The 19,442-nt window shown below is 40.6% G+C and overlaps 1 protein-coding gene across 1 annotated transcript in view; it reads right to left on the bottom strand.

Moving 5' to 3' along the window:
• The window catches only part of MAGI3 (membrane associated guanylate kinase, WW and PDZ domain containing 3), a 242,410-nt gene that overhangs the window by 39,184 nt on the left and 183,784 nt on the right, over nucleotides 1-19,442 (bottom strand). The window contains exons 7-9 of the mRNA XM_002918254.4: nucleotides 14,569-14,626; nucleotides 10,163-10,257; nucleotides 1,005-1,193 (exon numbers count right to left, since the gene is read on the bottom strand). Of these exons, the coding sequence (XP_002918300.1) occupies nucleotides 1,005-1,193; nucleotides 10,163-10,257; nucleotides 14,569-14,626 (342 nt within the window). The remainder of the gene's footprint in view (nucleotides 1-1,004; nucleotides 1,194-10,162; nucleotides 10,258-14,568; nucleotides 14,627-19,442) is intronic.

Here is a 19,442-nt window from a genome sequence, read left to right as displayed (position 1 = left end):
TTGATTATTTTAAGTTTTCTTGTTTTAAGTCTCTTGTTTTAAGCTTCTCAAGTCTTAAATGGGAAAGCATAATATGAGAGATGCCATATCCTAAATGAAAATAAGCTGATATCTGTCATCAAAAATACCATGGCAACTGAATCGTCCAAATGGGGGGACACACTTGCATTAGCAGGCAGTCTAAGAAGCGACCTTGGTGGCATAGTAACAACCTCTGGGAAAAAGTGCTTAAACCTCCCCCATAACTGTAACTGTTCTTGAACTTCCTCTAACCCCCTCAGCCATAAAAACTGGCAGCCATATAAAAGTATCTAACAATTACCAAGTAAAGACTTTGGGAAAACTACATAAAAGACAAATTTACACGGCTCTGTAAAAACGGTAATTTCATGTCTATAATTCTTAACATAGAGTTTAATTTTACTAACAGCCCGTAAGACTAAGGAAGCAAAAACCAAACCAAATGAAACAAAACAAAACTGGGGAAAAAACTGTGGGATATCATTTGTTTGCTCTCGCTATAAACATCACAATGGGTCATTTTTTCAAAAAAGATTATAGGTACATGTTAGATAGCTCCTGAAGAACCCTACATCATCGAAGAAAAACAACCAAACAGGTCTCTGAGATGATTAATCAACCTTTATCTTAGCACAGTCGAGGGGTTATCCTGAGATGACACAAATTACTCAAAAAAATCGATACATTTAATATGCTTTCTCTAGGTGTATACTTACTCATAAAAAATGGCCCTCCCTCAAAACTAGTATGCACTGAATTTAGAAGATAAACTATTTTAATATAGGAATCTCCCTCCCCAGTTGTATAATCTAGTTCTCTCTCTATATATATAAACGATATATATATGCATATGTAGTTATTACATACGTAAATACATATTTATTACATGTCAGTTTTATAAATATATATGTAAACCAAACCTTTTCACCGTGGTTTTTATTACAGTATCACTGCTCTTCAAATCATGCTGAGGAATTCCTTACCTGGTGCAATTTTCCCATCCTGAGCTGCAGGACCATCTTTCAGCACATTTTTTACTTGTAGAAACTCATCAGGCCTATCTCCTCCAATAATGGTAAAACCAAATCCCATTGTGCTTTTCTTCAATGATGCTCGAATAAGGATACCTTTCAGCTGGGATGGATCACGAGTAAAGTGGGATTTTTCCATATCTATACCAAAATGAGAAATGGGTTTGAGAACAAAAACAAAAACAAGGAACATGGCCCCCAAAGTCAACCTTTAAGATAGACTATATAACTTAAATACGACAAACTATAAAGGGAAGCACATTAGAGAGAATCTAATGTTATGAAACAGAATTTAAATTCATAAACTATTAAAAAAAAAAACTTAGCCAATGACTCACATGTCTCTTTTAGGACTCCTCTATGTTGTTTGAAAGGCAAAAGCACCTCATTGTTTTGTTTGTACTTTTTCTCAACCCAAAGAGTCTGATGCACCAAGGGACAACCTTTATTATTAAATTCCTGAAAGTCTTGGACACCATTCAGCGGCACCTTTCATTTAAATAAGCATCTACTGAGCTCTACTGAGAAAACACTATTCTGGGAACATGGAGGCAACTGTCACACACTTATGAAAAAGAAGATACTGAGATATACTGAGAACTTTTTATAATTCACAACTCAGCCTTTCGGCAGCCCTCAGTTCGTACCTGATGAAGGCATGAATTCCTGAACTCTCAGTAAATAGTTTCATGTTTCTTTTCCTTTTACTCCTATTCAGTGAACATTTTGGGAAGAAAACAAACACAGCTCCACTGAAAAGCCTATTTTTAGAGGTTTCCTCAGCTGATCCTAAAACTGAAAGTGATCCATATTTGTAAATAATGAATTTATACAGCTCCTTCTCTTTCCCCTCCTCTCCTACACCGTGGAGAGGGCTCTTTTGAGAACCGGGGAAAGATCTAATTGTGTGATTAGTAACTTACAAAGCACTGTTTCAATTAACTTTTAAAAAGATGGTCTAACATTTGCTGCCAAATATTTAATACTTATTATTGAGATATAAACACATATGGTAATGAGGCACTTAAAGTGTACAAGTCAATGTTGTGCAACCATCACCTAATTTTAGGAACCCCCTGCCCTGAAATCCTCATTCCAGTTAGCAGCCACGCCCCATCTCTCCCTCACCTGCACTCACACACGCTAGTGTTAGGCAATCACTGAGCTATGTGTTGTCTACAGCTCTGCCCAATCTGGACATTTCATATAAATGGAGTCATGGAATATGTGGTCTTTTGAATGATTTCTTTCACTGAACATCACGTTTTTGCGGTTCATCTGTGTTTTAGCATGTGTGAGCTCTTTATTCCTTTTTACTGCCAAATAATATTCGGCGGTAGGGATAGATCACATTTTACTTAGCCATGTTTCGATTGACGGATAGCTGGGGTATTTCCACTTTTTAGCCACGATGAGTAATGCTGCTCTGACTGTTCTTGTACGAGGTTGTGCGTGGGCGTACATTTTCATTCCTCTTCTGTACATACTAGGACTAGAAGGACAGCACTTGCCATAAACCTAGAGTAGCTATGTTTAACGTTCTCAAAAACGGCCACACTTTTCCGAAGAGGCTGCACCGTTTTACATTTCCACCGGCATCTACTAGGCCTCCGATTTCTCCGCGGTGTGGCCCACACTGGTTGCTGGGTGCGTTCCGGTTCCAGCCGCTCTAGTGCGCATGAGCGCTAGCTCGCCGTGGTTTCGATGCTCATTTCCCTGATGATTCCAATCGACAGAGGTGTCGTGTTTCATACAGAGCTCACCCTCCGCCCTGGTATGGAGCTCAGAGAGGTCTGTGTGGAGCTGCTGCTGCCCCTCTCGGCAAAGGGCTCTAAGAGGTACATTAAAGCCTGTTGCCAGTTAGAAAAGAGTCATCTTTGGGGGCTGGGGCTGCCCCATATGGCAGCAGGGACTGTGCGGTGTAAACAGCTCCCTCAAGAGGTAGGGCTGCCCTGAAGACACTGACAAAGGCAGGCTTGCGGTGGGAGTAGGTCTGCTTTACTTGACCTGTTCTTCCCAGTTTTGCTGACCTCTTAAAATAAAAGCACTTGGGGGCGCCTGGGTGGCACAGCGGTTAAGCGTCTGCCTTCGGCTCAGGGCGTTCAGGGCGTGATCCCGGCGTTATGGGATGGAGTCCCACATCAGGCTCCTCCGCTATGAGCCTGCTTCTTCCTCTCCCACTCCCCCTGATTGTGTTCCCTCTCTCATTGGCTGTCTCTATCTCTGTCAAATAAAGAAATAAAATCTTAAAAAAAAAAAATAAAAGCACTTGACATGAAAAGGAAAGGAAAGGGAAAAGGAAAAGAAAGGAAGGAAATAAAGAAAGGCAAGAAGAAAGAAAAAAAAATCAGCTATTTTGGGCTTCTCGAAGCAGAGGGCTAGACTCCAGACGGCAGTGCGTTGACCACCGTAGACACTATTTTGGGAGGCCTCCTGGAGCTTGGCCAGCCAGCCTGCTGCTGGCGATCTCTCTGTGCACTGCTGAGCTGGGCTCTTGTTGAGCCTCTGACATTCCAACTGGCCACCCGTTTCTGAACAAAACATTACTTAAAGAAATTATTTGACACAGTCAAAGCCCGTTCAGTCAGANCACCGGCATCTACTAGGCCTCCGATTTCTCCGCGGTGTGGCCCACACTGGTTGCTGGGTGCGTTCCGGTTCCAGCCGCTCTAGTGCGCATGAGCGCTAGCTCGCCGTGGTTTCGATGCTCATTTCCCTGATGATTCCAATCGACAGAGGTGTCGTGTTTCATACAGAGCTCACCCTCCGCCCTGGTATGGAGCTCAGAGAGGTCTGTGTGGAGCTGCTGCTGCCCCTCTCGGCAAAGGGCTCTAAGAGGTACATTAAAGCCTGTCGCCAGTTAGAAAAGAGTCATCTTTGGGGGCTGGGGCTGCCCCATATGGCAGCAGGGACTGTGCGGTGTAAACAGCTCCCTCAAGAGGTAGGGCTGCCCTGAAGACACTGACAAAGGCAGGCTTGCGGTGGGAGTAGGTCTGCTTTACTTGACCTGTTCTTCCCAGTTTTGCTGACCTCTTAAAATAAAAGCACTTGGGGGCGCCTGGGTGGCACAGCGGTTAAGCGTCTGCCTTCGGCTCAGGGCGTGATCAGGGCGTGATCCCGGCGTTATGGGATGGAGTCCCACATCAGGCTCCTCCGCTATGAGCCTGCTTCTTCCTCTCCCACTCCCCCTGATTGTGTTCCCTCTCTCATTGGCTGTCTCTATCTCTGTCAAATAAAGAAATAAAATCTTAAAAAAAAAAAATAAAAGCACTTGACATGAAAAGGAAAGGAAAGGGAAAAGGAAAAGAAAGGAAGGAAATAAAGAAAGGCAAGAAGAAAGAAAAAAAAATCAGCTATTTTGGGCTTCTCGAAGTGGAGGGCTAGACTCCAGACGGCAGTGCGTTGACCACCGTAGACACTATTTTGGGAGGCCTCCCGGAGCTTGGCCAGCCAGCCTGCTGCTGGCGATCTCTCTGTGCACTGCTGAGCTGGGCTCTTGTTGAGCCTCTGACATTCCAACTGGCCACCCGTTTCTGAACAAAACATTACTTAAAGAAATTATTTGACACAGTCAAAGCCCGTTCAGTCAGATAAATTGATGAGGACTGCCCACCGGGGTCGCCTGCCAGGTTGTGGACAAGAGCGTCTGCTTAGTGACCATGTACATAGGCAGTTGAGGACAAAAATCTGATGAAATGTACCCTTCTCATTTTTAATTGTGATACTTCAAATATTGTGACACTTCTGGTGGGCTGTCTCATGCTCTAGTCCTCGCGAATGTTGGAACAAGACTGGCTCCTGAGGGTAGAACTAGAAAACCAGCATATGACGGATGAGATCCAGATGTGCAAACATTAAAAGGGAGAGGGCGGAATTCTGGCTAATGCCTAATTTTGAAAAATATTAATAAAACCGCCCAAGCTGATGAGAAGTTGGTCAGAATTAGGTCTTATCAGAATTAAACACAGGAAATGGAGAATAAGAAAAACACAAAGAAACAGTCTTGATTCTAAAATACCTGATTTTAAATACAAGCTGTGGGATTTAGTTGAGTGATCTTGGAATGTTTTTTGACCTTTTATTTTTATTATTTTTATTTTTTTGTTGTTATTTGACCTTTTAACGTCTCAGTTGCTTCATTTATAAAATAGGGATAATAATAGCACCTAATTCAGGGGATTGTTACAGGGATTAATCTAGATGAAGCATCAAAAGCAGAGGCAACAGGGCCTGGCAAACAGTAAGTGCTCAATAAATGCAGATGAACACAACACATCCACGCTATCTAAAGAAGGAGGTCCCTGGCTCACAAACTCGGGTACTTCTGTCCTTGCGGCAAGCACATCCTTGGAATGGACACATCCAATGACTAACCTGATGCCATCAAGGCATCTGAATGGGGACCATAATAGTAATAACCCTGCAGAGATATTTTGAGGCTTAGATGAGATGATGCATACAAAGCAGCCAATTGAGTACCTGAGCCAGTATCTCAATAAATGGTAGCCATCATTCTTCAAGAACTAGCATAATGTCATCACTTCTAGGAAGCTTTTCTTGCCCTCTCCATGGCCAGATTTAATCTCTCTCTCCTTTGTTCCAAAATTTTCTCCTTTGTTATGTCTGCTCTCACACTGTACTAAAATTAGTTGTCTATTTCCCTGCCTAAATTGTGAGCTCCTGAAAGACAAAGGCTGAGTCATTATTCTCCTTTTAACGCCCAGCTCATAGGAGAGTGTCTGGTTATCTAGATTAATAACACACACGTGCACACACACACACACGCATGCGCGTGCACGCACACGCTTCCTGCCCTCAAGGAGCTTAGAGTTTAGTCAGGGTGGAATATCTCCCTTGGTATGTGTCATGAAGACATGGGCATTCAGGAACCGTGTATTATAGTACAAAGAACTCTGAATTTAAACTCAGTAAAACTAAGTGCAAATTCTGGTTTGACACTCACTATGATTCTAAGCAAAAGTCTTCTCTTTACTAAAGTCTCGGTTTCCTTATGTGCGGTGGGGATTCATGTTTCTCTCCACTTAGTGTCCTGTCTACCCTCTTTCAAAGGTATCAAAACAGTTGACTGGTACCCCCTGCCTCTACCTCGTTACCCACCGTTCCCTNCACTTGACATGAAAAGGAAAGGAAAGGGAAAGGAAAAAGGAAAAGAAAGGAAGGAAATAAAGGCAAGAAGAAAGAAAAAAAAAATCAGCTATTTTGGGCTTCTCGAAGTGGAGGGCTAGACTCCAGACGGCAGTGCGTTGACCACCGTAGACACTATTTTGGGAGGCCTCCTGGAGCTTGGCCAGCCAGCCTGCTGCTGGCGATCTCTCTGTGCACTGCTGAGCTGGGCTCTTGTTGAGCCTCTGACATTCCAACTGGCCACCCGTTTCTGAACAAAACATTACTTNTTGGCTGTCTCTATCTCTGTCAAATAAAGAAATAAAATCTTAAAAAAAAAAAATAAAAGCACTTGACATGAAAAGGAAAGGAAAGGGAAAAGGAAAAGAAAGGAAGGAAATAAAGAAAGGCAAGAAGAAAGAAAAAAAAATCAGCTATTTTGGGCTTCTCGAAGCAGAGGGCTAGACTCCAGACGGCAGTGCGTTGACCACCGTAGACACTATTTTGGGAGGCCTCCCGGAGCTTGGCCAGCCAGCCTGCTGCTGGCGATCTCTCTGTGCACTGCTGAGCTGGGCTCTTGTTGAGCCTCTGACATTCCAACTGGCCACCCGTTTCTGAACAAAACATTACTTAAAGAAATTATTTGACACAGTCAAAGCCCGTTCAGTCAGATAAATTGATGAGGACTGCCCACCGGGGTCGCCTGCCAGGTTGTGGACAAGAGCGTCTGCTTAGTGACCGTTGTACATAGGCAGTTGAGGACAAAAATCTGATGAAATGTACCCTTCTCATTTTTAATTGTGATACTTCAAATATTGTGACACTTCTGGTGGGCTGTCTCATGCTCTAGTCCTCGCGAATGTTGGAACAAGACTGGCTCCTGAGGGTGGAACTAGAAAACCAGCATATGACGGATGAGATCCAGATGTGCAAACATTAAAAGGGAGAGGGCGGAATTCTGGCTAATGCCTAATTTTGAAAAATATTAATAAAACCGCCCAAGCTGATGAGAAGTTGGTCAGAATTAGGTCTTATCAGAATTAAACACAGGAAATGGAGAATAAGAAAAACACAAAGAAACAGTCTTGATTCTAAAATACCTGATTTTAAATACAAGCTGTGGGATTTAGTTGAGTGATCTTGGAATGTTTTTTGACCTTTTATTTTTATTATTTTTATTTTTTTGTTGTTATTTGACCTTTTAACGTCTCAGTTGCTTCATTTATAAAATAGGGATAATAATAGCACCTAATTCAGGGGATTGTTACAGGGATTAATCTAGATGAAGCATCAAAAGCAGAGGCAACAGGGCCTGGCAAACAGTAAGTGCTCAATAAATGCAGATGAACACAACACATCCACGCTATCTAAAGAAGGAGGTCCCTGGCTCACAAACTCGGGTACTTCTGTCCTTGCGGCAAGCACATCCTTGGAATGGACACATCCAATGACTAACCTGATGCCATCAAGGCATCTGAATGGGGACCATAATAGTAATAACCCTGCAGAGATATTTTGAGGCTTAGATGAGATGATGCATACAAAGCAGCCAATTGAGTACCTGAGCCAGTATCTCAATAAATGGTAGCCATCATTCTTCAAGAACTAGCGTAATGTCATCACTTCTAGGAAGCTTTTCTTGCCCTCTCCATGGCCAGATTTAATCTCTCTCTCCTTTGTTCCAAAATTTTCTCCTTTGTTATGTCTGCTCTCACACTGTACTAAAATTAGTTGTCTATTTCCCTGCCTAAATTGTGAGCTCCTGAAAGACAAAGGCTGAGTCATTATTCTCCTTTTAACGCCCAGCTCATAGGAGAGTGTCTGGTTATCTAGATTAATAACACACACGTGCACGCACGCACACACGCACGCGCGTGCACGCACACGCTTCCTGCCCTCAAGGAGCTTAGAGTTTAGTCAGGGTGGAATATCTCCCTTGGTATGTGTCATGAAGACATGGGCATTCAGGAACCGTGTATTATAGTACAAAGAACTCTGAATTTAAACTCAGTAAAACTAAGTGCAAATTCTGGTTTGACACTCACTATGATTCTAAGCAAAAGTCTTCTCTTTACTAAAGTCTCGGTTTCCTTATGTGCGGTGGGGATTCATGTTTCTCTCCACTTAGTGTCCTGCCTACCCTCTTTCAAAGGTATCAAAACAGTTGACTGGTACCCCCTGCCTCTACCTCGTTACCCACCGTTCCCTATTCATTCTACTGCATTTTTACTTCCTTTCCCCTTGCTTTTGCTAGAGTGACAAATGACCTCCACCTTGTCACTCATGTACACTTTTCAATTTCTGCCTTTCTGGACTTTGCAGCAACATGGGACACAAACACTCAACTTCTTTTTGAAACTCATTCCTTCTCGTGGCTGCCTCTCCCTACAACCTCATCTCTTGTTACTACCCCACAAATACTCTATGTTCTAGCCATTCCTCTCTATTCTCTGGCCTCTGGACCACCATTTCATGCACCTATGGTTTTATACATTCGGTTCCTTCTACCTGGCATGCCTTCTTGCTCCTCTAAAATTATCACCCGTCTGATTTAACTTTTCCTGATACTTTAAGATCCACTTCTAATGTGTCCTCTGCTTTGAAAGTTCCTCTGTGTCCTTGACTTTCTCCACCAAAGGAAAGGTGAGCACTCCCTCCTTTATGCCACCTATTAATACATTTCTATTAATACAACATGTACAGCTCTATTAATGACAACGAAAGCTAGTATTTCTTGGCTGCCATTTGCCAGATAGCACTGTAAGCACTTTCCACATATTAATTTGCATGCTCAGAACCAACTTAAGAGGTAAATACTATTCTCATTCCTATTTCATAGATGGAGAAACAGAAGCACAAAGAGTTTGGGGAACTCATCCAAGGTTATGCATTTGGGGTTCACACCTGCTGCACCCTCTGCACACTTACTGCTCTCCGAGGATGGCACCCAACATCATATATGGTGACCACTGATTTCCTGCATCTGGATGTGAACTCTTGGGGGCAAGACCTGTCTTACTCCCAATCGTTTTTGAACACCATGTGACCGGCAGAGCACTAGGCATAGAGTAGGTGCTCAAAAATATTTGTTAAATAAAAATGCTTGCTAAATCAAATGCCAAACTTCAGGGACAGGACTATGCTTTTGAAGAGTAGCTATAAGAAACAGGTGCTTCTCTCATGGACAACAGACATGAGGAGTCTACTTGATTAGTACAGTCTGATCGTACAGAGAGAACCCTGGTTATTGGGACAGATGGAGGAGGAGGAAGAGATGGGAAGGGATGAGTAGAATGTAAGAAATTCCCGGGCAGCTTTTTCAAAATACATATGGCTAGGCTCATCAAAATGTTAGGACCTATGTATTTTAAAAATATTCCCCAAATGATCCTGACGCCCTGCCTTCCCACTTGAGAATCAATGATACAGGCAAATAATATGGTGGATTTATTTCTATCAGTTAATAAAGAATCCTGGATGGTTACACACATTAGACATAAGCATTCACTTGGGGAAGCTCATACTGGATTACAGATCTCAGACCGTCCTGGCCTGAAACACTGGGAAACAATGTNTGGATTTATTTCTATCAGTTAATAAAGAATCCTGGATGGTTACACACATTAGACATAAGCATTCACTTGGGGGAAGCTCATACTGGATTACAGATCTCAGACCGTCCTGGCCTGAAACACTGGGAAACAATGTAATCTTTATATCACAACTTCAGCCCATAACAAAGCTATTCAATACCTTCTGCCAACAATTTCACACTTTCCATCTAAGCAGCATGGGAAAATTGCAGTATTCTCAAAACGTTTAGATGTTTTATTAAGATTATTCCTATCTTTACAGTGACAAAAATTAGACCTTCTCTGTTGAACCTCAACGTCTCAACAATAAAAAATTCAAACTTCTTCTCATTAATTCAGTATATAAATTTTACAAGGCATTCTCAGAAGAAAAGATTGGGGAAAACATTTTACCTGCTTTTGAAGACCCGGTCTCAGCCTGTCCTAACTGCTTTTTCCTTTTGGCTTCCTCCACTGGATTTTCAAACTGGGTTTTCTGGTTAAGGTGACTGTAAAATGTAGAAAAATGGGCATTTCAGTTTAAGATGAAAGAGTGACATTATTTTTCAATAGACTGTTATACCGTTCCATCCCTGTGGGTTAAAGGGCAAACATGTATCTCTAGACTATGGAATTCAGAGAAGCTGAAAGTTGGTAGGGAAAGGGCTTTTAGCAACTAAAGAAAGGCCCACGGAAGATGCCTAGAAGGGAAAGCTGATGAAGCATTCACTACAGCTTCTGCGTTGAGGTACCCAACGGAGCCAATAATAGTTTTCAAAACCGTAGGAGACACCCTCACATCTAATGCAATCGGAACAGTTGGTAATGGATCAGTTCATTTTCTAAAAGGCAGTTAATGGGAGGAGGATTTTAATTCAAGTTTCTTGAAAATGAAGTAGCTGTAAAGATGCTTTTGGAAAAATCTGAGTATAGAAGCTTTCTTGAATTTTACTATTATTTTTCCAACTGACTCACTCACGTTAATTTAGCAGAATGACTAAGAAAGAGATTTGCTTTTACCAATTTGTATCAGAGAACAACTCTTCCACACTCAACTTTTTTCATAATTATACAATAATTAAAATAATTATGTCATCATAATATAAATTTAACTGGTATTTCTGATTTGGGAACATTCACAACTGCCTTGGAAAGAACACAAGTCTGTGGGGGAAAGCAGAACAGCATTGGGAGACCAAGGGTGAGTGACCGGCTAACAATAGTCAATACATGATGGGCAATAGTACATTTCACCGGGGGAGCCGAGCCCTGGTTGGTCTGGCAGATCAGTCAAGGGGAAGCTGGGTAAGAACGCAACTGCTGTACAAAAGTTATTTAAATAGGTTCTGATACAGAAGCAATGGGAATTACATTCTAGCACTTCCATGGTACAAATATATTTCAGCCAAATGATAGCATTTTCCAGCAGAAGCCATTTTAAATGAAAAGTGACATTAGCAAACACCAACAAGTAAACATCAAATCATGAGAATCTCAGATTATGACTGCCTTTAGATAGGCTGACTATTACAAAATTTGCATACAAATAGTCATGCAACTTGGATAATTACTTTGCCATCTATGAACATTAATGGTGGTGATGGAGGAGGGTAGCAAGGACCTGTCGACACAAGGTATGCCGGTTTTCTCTATGTCAGTTGGCTTCTAGTGCATTATTAACTCTGCAACAGATGTAGTTATTTAGTCTCAGAGTTCTAAACATGGCAAGTTCCACTTGAAATTCTCTGGGTTGTGATTTCACCACAACTCAAGTATGCTTCTGCTTTCTACCCCCCTTATCACTGAGTTAACTGTTAAACCGTCTGGGAAAATGGAGATCTTTGGTATTAACTTAGGGACCACTTTAAACATTATTAGGTACTGACATTTTACATATTCTTGAAAGAATTAAACTACCAGAGAGTGACACTTAGAAAAGAATAAACCTGTTTAGAATAAACCCTGGCTCTCTTTAACATCATCAGTTGGAATGACTCATTTTGCCACCTAGGCATTAAAACATAAAAAGTAGTAATTTGTATTTATACTCTTCGTAATGTGTGGGAGAGGAGATTAGAAGTATGCAAGTGAGTAATCCCTTTCCTGAAAATTCTTTGACAAAAGAATGTAAGATTTTAGTGCAGGGAGTAATTGCATCTGTCACCTTAAACTACTTAGATTAAAATGCTACTCAAATAACAAAACAAAACATAAAAGTTAAAACACTCTCCTTTTCATTTAGTTACTTATATTCACAATATTGTTAAGATGCAAGAGATTTTGTTTTCCATATAACTACCTATGAGAAGTAAGGTAGGAGAATCTCACAGATTACTGGAAAAATTAAACAAGGGGAGCAAAGAAGCATGACTAAATACAGGATATATAACTTGGAATGTCATCTGCATTAAAATTTTGTCTATAATCGGTGGATCTGAACATTCATCTCCACAAACAAAACCCTTACTCTATCATGACGAAATCTGAGATAGTCAAGCAGATGTATATTTTGACTTTGAAACCTAAGCGCATCAAGACATTTACTGCAAGACAAGAAGACAACATTTCTAAATACGTAAGCATTCTTCCAGAAGGCCTGCCATTAAATTTCTGGAGCAATTTTATTTTTAAAAATAAATTAATCCATTTCAGAATCTCATCCCCGAAAATAAATACTTGCAAAGAAAAAGTGCCATTGCAGTTGGTGTTACTACTCCAAGGCTCTGCCAAAAGCAATCATGGTGCCATCTGGTTTGACAAAGTGAGAGAGCCAAAGAGTAGCCATTCAAGTCTCAGCTTTTTATCTCCATCAGTAAACTCACTGCAGATTACTATGGTCAGGATTCAAAACCTGACTAATCTGGGAATCAGGCCACACTCCACAGCTCAGCTGACTCCATACTAATGTGCTTCTTGAGTACAGCCTGCTCTTTCTTAATCTAATAAATTACCCTCCTGTAAAATGAGCTCGTTCTGGGAACAATCATACAAAATCATGTCGCCGCTGCTGTTGCCTCTAATTCAAGCTATTTTACACACGCTCCATGACAACTGGGAGCAGGTCACTTCAGGCTTCGCCCTGAAGTTGCTTCAATATTGTATCTTTGCTTAATGAGAACCAGATCATTTAGCCCAAGATTTTATAACAGGCAAATGACTCTCACCTCTTGACCATGTATTCAAATTTACTTGGAACAGACAATAAGAGAATGAGAATCATTGCAGAAATGTTCAGCAGTGTCAATGGCAATTAATAGTTTATCGAAGCCAAATTTAAATAGACTAAACAGCTAGGGGGGAAAATCCCACAAAACCTTTCCAGTTGGCCTTCAAATAGTCCTTCGACTGAGAAATGGTTGTTTCTTTATTTTAACTAAAAATGCTTTAGAAAAACAACAACAATGATGAAAGGGCTGCTATCTACTTTTCACATGACAAATATTAGCAAGATATTAATTAACGCAATGAAAATAAAACTGAGGGCTTCAGAGGGGAGAGAGGTGGGAGAATGGGATAGGCTGGTGATGGGTAGTAAGGAGGGCACGTATTGCATGGTGCACTGGGTTATATTATACGCAGCTAATGAATCATCAAACTTTACATCGGAAACCAGGGATGTACTGTATGGTAACTAACATAATATAATAAAAAAACATTAATTTTTAAAAAATTGGCTAGTCTTCCAAAGGAACCGAAGTGTTGACACTGTGAAGTTATATACCTCAGGGTCAAACTGAGCTGTTTTCTTAGGGTACAAGCTAGATTTTAAGAAATCATTCCAAAAATCTAGCCACACGGACTCAAATAACAATCTACACATTAGAATAAAGACTAGACGTATACTTGAACCGAATGTGACATTGTGTGCCAACTACACTTCGTTAAAAGAAAAATACTAGAGCCACAGCAGGGGTCAGAGATACTTACTATCGGGAAAAATACTAGGAGACGGCATTGGTTTACACCAAAAAGTGATGAAAAATTAATAAGCAATCATAAAACTAGAAGATTCCCATGTTTGCTACTTTTTCGGGTCATGATATGTGGCGTCACTCCCTCAGCAGTAGCTTCAGACTCCTAGTTTCTAGGTGCACAGTAGGAACATTTCCGATGCGGTTATTTGCCTGAGGTCAAAGTTCTACCCTAGCATTTGGAAAGAAAGCAATCCCTCGTCATAACAACGTTGCAACTGGATAAATGAAGAAAAGGGAAAGAAAAATCCGAGGACGTTGATGACACCCTGATTTCTCTGACTAACACAGGCAGGTGTTCTGTGCTCCACTCCGACAGATACTTATGTTTAAATTTAACTGTAACAGCGGTGTAAGAAGCAACTCTCTTCCCCCCAAAAGAATACTAAGTGTTCCTTGATTAACGCCCTAAAAGACAGTACACTTCTAATCCCGTACTCCAAAACTTTGGATCATTACGCCTCACTGCCCTTAGAGTGCTTTCGCTGCCTTCACGACCAGATAGCTGTGGTGCTGGAAGTGACCTTAACATTTCTTCTAGTCCCTGCCCTCATTTCACAGTTTTCTATATACTACTTTTCTCTTTAGATGCTGTGGTAGTAATGGTAACACTCCCAGCTATTCATCAGTGGGGCAACTGCCCGCTCGCTCTGTTTACTTCAAAGCCAACTTCTGGGGAGCCCAGAACCACTGAAGTGAATGCTCACTGCCCCTACTTCTAATTCCCCTGGTGGAAAAACTCGAAAGCTGGATTGCGGAAACGTAAAGTGTTGTATTTGGGTGATTCCCTAAAGCTGTATAGTGAAGGGAAAACGTTTGGGAGAATATTAACTGAGGTAACAGACTTACTCGACATAGTACGTCCCATACTGTGGGTCCTCTATTTTCTCCCAGCCATAAGGAAGTTCTGGAAAAAAAGAAAAAAAAAAAAGAAAGAAAAGAAATGGAGTAGTAAAAAGCCAGATTTGAAACCACCAGAGAATTCACCACGAGTGAACTGAAGTGTCTTTTATTCCATGACATTCATATTTGGAGACGGACACATAGCTGAGGACTGGCTTTCAAAGAACAAACAGGGTTTGAGTCTGAGGGGCTTCTTCAATAGCTAGTGAGTATCTCAGCAGGTAAGTGGGAGCCCAGAACAAAAGGGGACATTCAACTCAAAAGAGTTTACCTGAATCTGAAGCCATAAAAATGTTAATTATTGAACAAATCATCTGGTGTAGACCCTTCATTTAAACAGCTTGATAATGCCCGCACAAGACGCACTTACCCCCTAGTTCAGCACCAGCAGCAACTGCTCCTTCCATTTTTTGCCATTATACATAAGACTTGTCAATTATTTCTGTCATTCTGCCCCACTTCTCCCCCTAAAAAAAGTCCAGCCTTGGATTTTTTTCATTTCAGGTAAGCAACTGAGATTTCCTTAAAACCGAAGAAAATACCTACTTTGCCTTGCATTGAGTTTCGGAAGCAAAATGTGAAATAACTACCACAGTGCCTTGTATAGAATCCATATTTGTGTCTGGTAACAAAGAAATACCTTACATAGGATTATTATATATTATTCATTCCAGGTAACTGACCAATGAAATATATCCAGAAAAACTAAAGGTAGCTGAATTTCTGATAGCTTATAAAAAAAAAAAATTCTGGTCTCTCCAATAGAAACTTACCCTGTCAGGAAAGAATCTCTTTTCCTTCCTACTCTGTTTTCCAAGTTAAGGTTTCTGAAGAATCATTTTATTAGTAAGATATGGATTAAGTTGGCGGGATTGTTCCTAGCAGGTGGTTTTTGTGCTAACAATTTATATATAGGAGTCCAGAGAGGAGTTTGGTCTTTTTTTAAACCCACAGTTATGCACTAGGATGATCTATACTTTATTTTCAATTTCTTTAAAAGTGTTTTCCTGCTACGCTGAAGCATGCACACGCATACACGTACACACACACACACAATGTATGCTAGACAGCAAATAGGCTTAGAATATATCCAAAGATTGATTAATTTTCTCTCACTTAGCCGCAGTTTTTTTTTGCACTGACTTTGTAAGTAAAAATTTCATTGTAATGAAGCTGACAAGCTAAGCAAACTATTATGCTCTAATAAAATTATTTCACACTCAGAATAAAAGGAGAGAATAAATGACTAGCCTCTTGATGAAAGCTCTGAATCACCTTTACCCTTTTTTTCCATCATATTTTTTCTGCCTGTGTGTGTATATACATTGATTGGTGGTTTTGAAGCTTGGTGAGTTTTTGTGGTTTTCCTTTGAAGGACCTGGCTAAAATGTCTGAGGTGGAAAAGATGGGAAGCATTGAAAACAGCTGTGTGAAAACAGAACAAAACAGCTGAGAGAACTGAGACACACTTCAGTTCACTTTGATCTTCCACAGCTATGAAGCAAGTAATTGTCAATTAAGTAGGTACGATATTTTATGACCAGGTAACTGTTATGTGGAGAAGAGTATTTGTTGGATTACATCTGTAAAAAAATGTTCTTTAATAATATTACCAAAGCATTCCCATTAAGGATCATCCATGAAAGAGAATTTTTTCTTTGAGAGTTTCTTGAATAGCGTGGAAACTGAGAGGGAGGATGGATCCCATTACTGCATCACAACTGGATTTATGCTTTGTCTTTAGAAAAGTTAGGAGAGCTGCAAGAACTGTAGAAACCGTTTGATATCTAAAAAACTCACTAAAAAGAATGTATTAATACTAAATAAGGATAAAAGATCAACATAAAAACATTTCAGCATTAATCTGGAAGTTGATTCAGCATTTTAATTAGCAACTAACAGATAAAGCACAGCCCCTTTTTAGGAGAGTAAACAAAATGGCAATTTATCTTCTGGGTTACTTTTAGTTATGGCTTTAATCCCTTACCATTGATAGCATTAGCTAGTTTTCTGCAGGGCAGATTAATGCAGATAAAGAAGTGGTTATTATTTGCCCATTCAACATAAAGTTAATAAAAGCAAAACTAAAACACCCAGCAATTTTATACACTACCCAATGGGTCAATTAACTCACTGGCTTCCTTCCCTTTTTTCCTTTCCCTCTCTTACTCCTCTTTTCTTCTTCCTTATGCAAAAATAATTAGAAACACAACATAGTTCTTGACCTCAAAAAGTTCACAGCTAAGCAGAAAGGCAGAAAAGATAAATTACATAACAAAGATAAACACCAGTTTTTGGGGGTGGTGGTGTGCAGAGGAATGACATCAATTGCATGGTAAACTATCAAGAAAGCTTCTACAAGAGGGTGATGTTTGAGCAGTCTTAAAGGATGATTTGGAAATAGGGGAGAAGGGGGCCATTCCAATAGGTCGAAGAGCACTGAGGGTTTAAGAATGGGTGGCCTTTTCAGTAATTACAAATAATTTGGTAAGACTGGAGTGAAGGTGGTATGCAAGGTGCTTATCTTATAAGCAAGCACCAAATCACATTTCTTGAGTGCCGTGGTCAGGACTGTGATCTCTATTTAGATGACAATGGAACTGATTATGCTGGACAAAGGCAAAATTAAATTTATATTGGAGAAAGAATATGGGCAGGAGTAATGGAGGATGGAATAGATGGCATGGAGAATAAAGACAGACAAATAAGAAAATGGGTAATAGCCTAGATAGGGAGTCACGAAGGCTGGAACTAAGGCAGTGGTAGATGGATTGGAGAGAAAGAATGTTTATAGAAGTCAGAGTAACAGGGCTCAGTGATGACCATGAAGATTGAAGTAGGAAGAGAGGAGGAAAAGATGATCCCCAGGTTACTGGCTCTGCTGGCATGAAACAGATACATTATCAAATACTGATTGAATACCTACCATGAGAATAGCTGTGGGAATAGGAAAGCAGTTATTAATTTGGATTTAGAGGCATTTAGAGGACAAATAATATATAAAAAGTGCCTAGTACAGTCCTCGGCACCAGTGGACACTCAAGAGATGGCAGGCATTTAAAAGTCAGAACTGATGGAACAAAATGAAGAGGATACAGTCAGGACAAAGTTGAGGATGGGAACCGGTTGGAGCTCCATGAACTGGGAGGACGTGACATCACTGTTGAGGGCAGAAAGGGAGGGAATACAGAAGACTGAGCTCAGTTTGGAAGGTAACACATCCGAGGGGCCTATGGAACATCCTGGCAGAGACATCTCACAATTTCATGGAAATAGAAACCTGGTCCTCAAAAGAGAAATGTGGGAAGATAAGGATTTGGGAGACACGGCATTTAAAAGCCACGGCAGCGGTGCCTGGGTGGCTCAGTACGTTAAGCATCTGCCTTTGGCTCAGGTCATGAACTCCAGGTCCCGAGATCGAGTCCTGCATGCAGGGAGTCTGCTTCTCCCTCTCCTTCTGCCTCTCTCTCAGATAAATAAATGAAATCTTAAAAAAAAAAAGCCACGGCAGCAGACAGAATTACCTGGATAAATTGTGAACAGAACAAGGTAGAGAACAAAACCTCAGGAATAGTCACAACTTAAGGAGCAGATGGAGAAAGTAAGAATAGTCAGGAGGAAGGGTGTCAAAGAAGATAGGGGAGGAGAGCATGGTGAACACTAATACGTGCTCCGTAGAGCGGTCAGAACCAAAGGGCTGAAAAGAGACCATCCAATCTGGCAATCAGGGGGCTACCCATGACCTTAAAACAAGCACTTTCACTGAAAAGGTAGGGGCGGAAGTTAGCATATTGTAGTAAAGGAAAGGAAGACAGGAGGTGGAGTCCTTAAGAAGTGATGACTTTTTTTTTTGAAACTTGGTTGTGAAAAAGATAGTTGAGAACTGGCAGGAGTAGGGTCAAGAGAACACGTATTTACCTACTATTGGGAGAGCAAAGACCTAACCATACCTTTCTGGGCTAGAAGCCAAAGCATTCTCCCCAAAAGCTGATTCAAAAGGAAAAGCCATTTCTGCCAATATCAAGCAGCTGGTTGGTTCTACAGCCCATGAATTTATCTTTGTGTCCTCTTGCCCAGATAATATTCTTTTTATTTAAATATATGAATTGCAATTGCTTTCTCATGGGGAGCGTTTAGTCAGTTGATAATTCTTTTTTATCATTCTCTAAGCTCCACAATAACATCAATATTTAATACTTTTTAGCCTTGAGTAAAAATGTAATCTTTTACCGTAAAGGAGGTGAGTTGGGTATAAAATGGATTCCTGACGTTGCATTTTTAAGATAACTATTGAACCAAAACGCTACTTATTTTATTTGAATGAAGATGATATGTAGATCAATTAAAACATTGGATGCAGCATCAAGATACAGTTGGGTTCTGAGTATCAGAAGACTAGGAAGGAAAAGGGCAAGTTTTAGAAACTAAGGTTTTTCTAGAAGATCTTAAATGTTTAGCAGGATGCAAGTGATAAGCAACTTAAACTACAAAAACTTATAGTTTAAATATCTTCATTATTATTATCCCTTATTGAGTATCATCTCTGTAAAGCACTGTGGAGAACACCAGTGTAAGTCAGATTTAGTGTGGTGGGAAATAGTGTGTCGTGGGGCCATTTCCCCCATTCAGGAAGGAGACCAAGTGCACAGAAGTGGTAACAGTTGGCGGAGTATCAAACAAATAGACTCAGGGGCCTAAACTGTGGGGTTCCCCCAGGTAGGTACAGGTGATATGAGGAAGGCATACCAAGTGTGGGAATGGAGAGTAGCCCTTCTATCAAAAAGTTCTAAACATTCTTAGAATACAAAATGCATCTGTGG

This window comes from Ailuropoda melanoleuca, chromosome 2 (assembly GCF_002007445.2).
Source record: "Ailuropoda melanoleuca isolate Jingjing chromosome 2, ASM200744v2, whole genome shotgun sequence".
NCBI classification, from domain to species: domain Eukaryota; kingdom Metazoa; phylum Chordata; class Mammalia; order Carnivora; family Ursidae; genus Ailuropoda; species Ailuropoda melanoleuca.
Note: the sequence above shows the minus strand (reverse complement) of the source record. Positions and strands in the feature narration are given on the sequence as shown.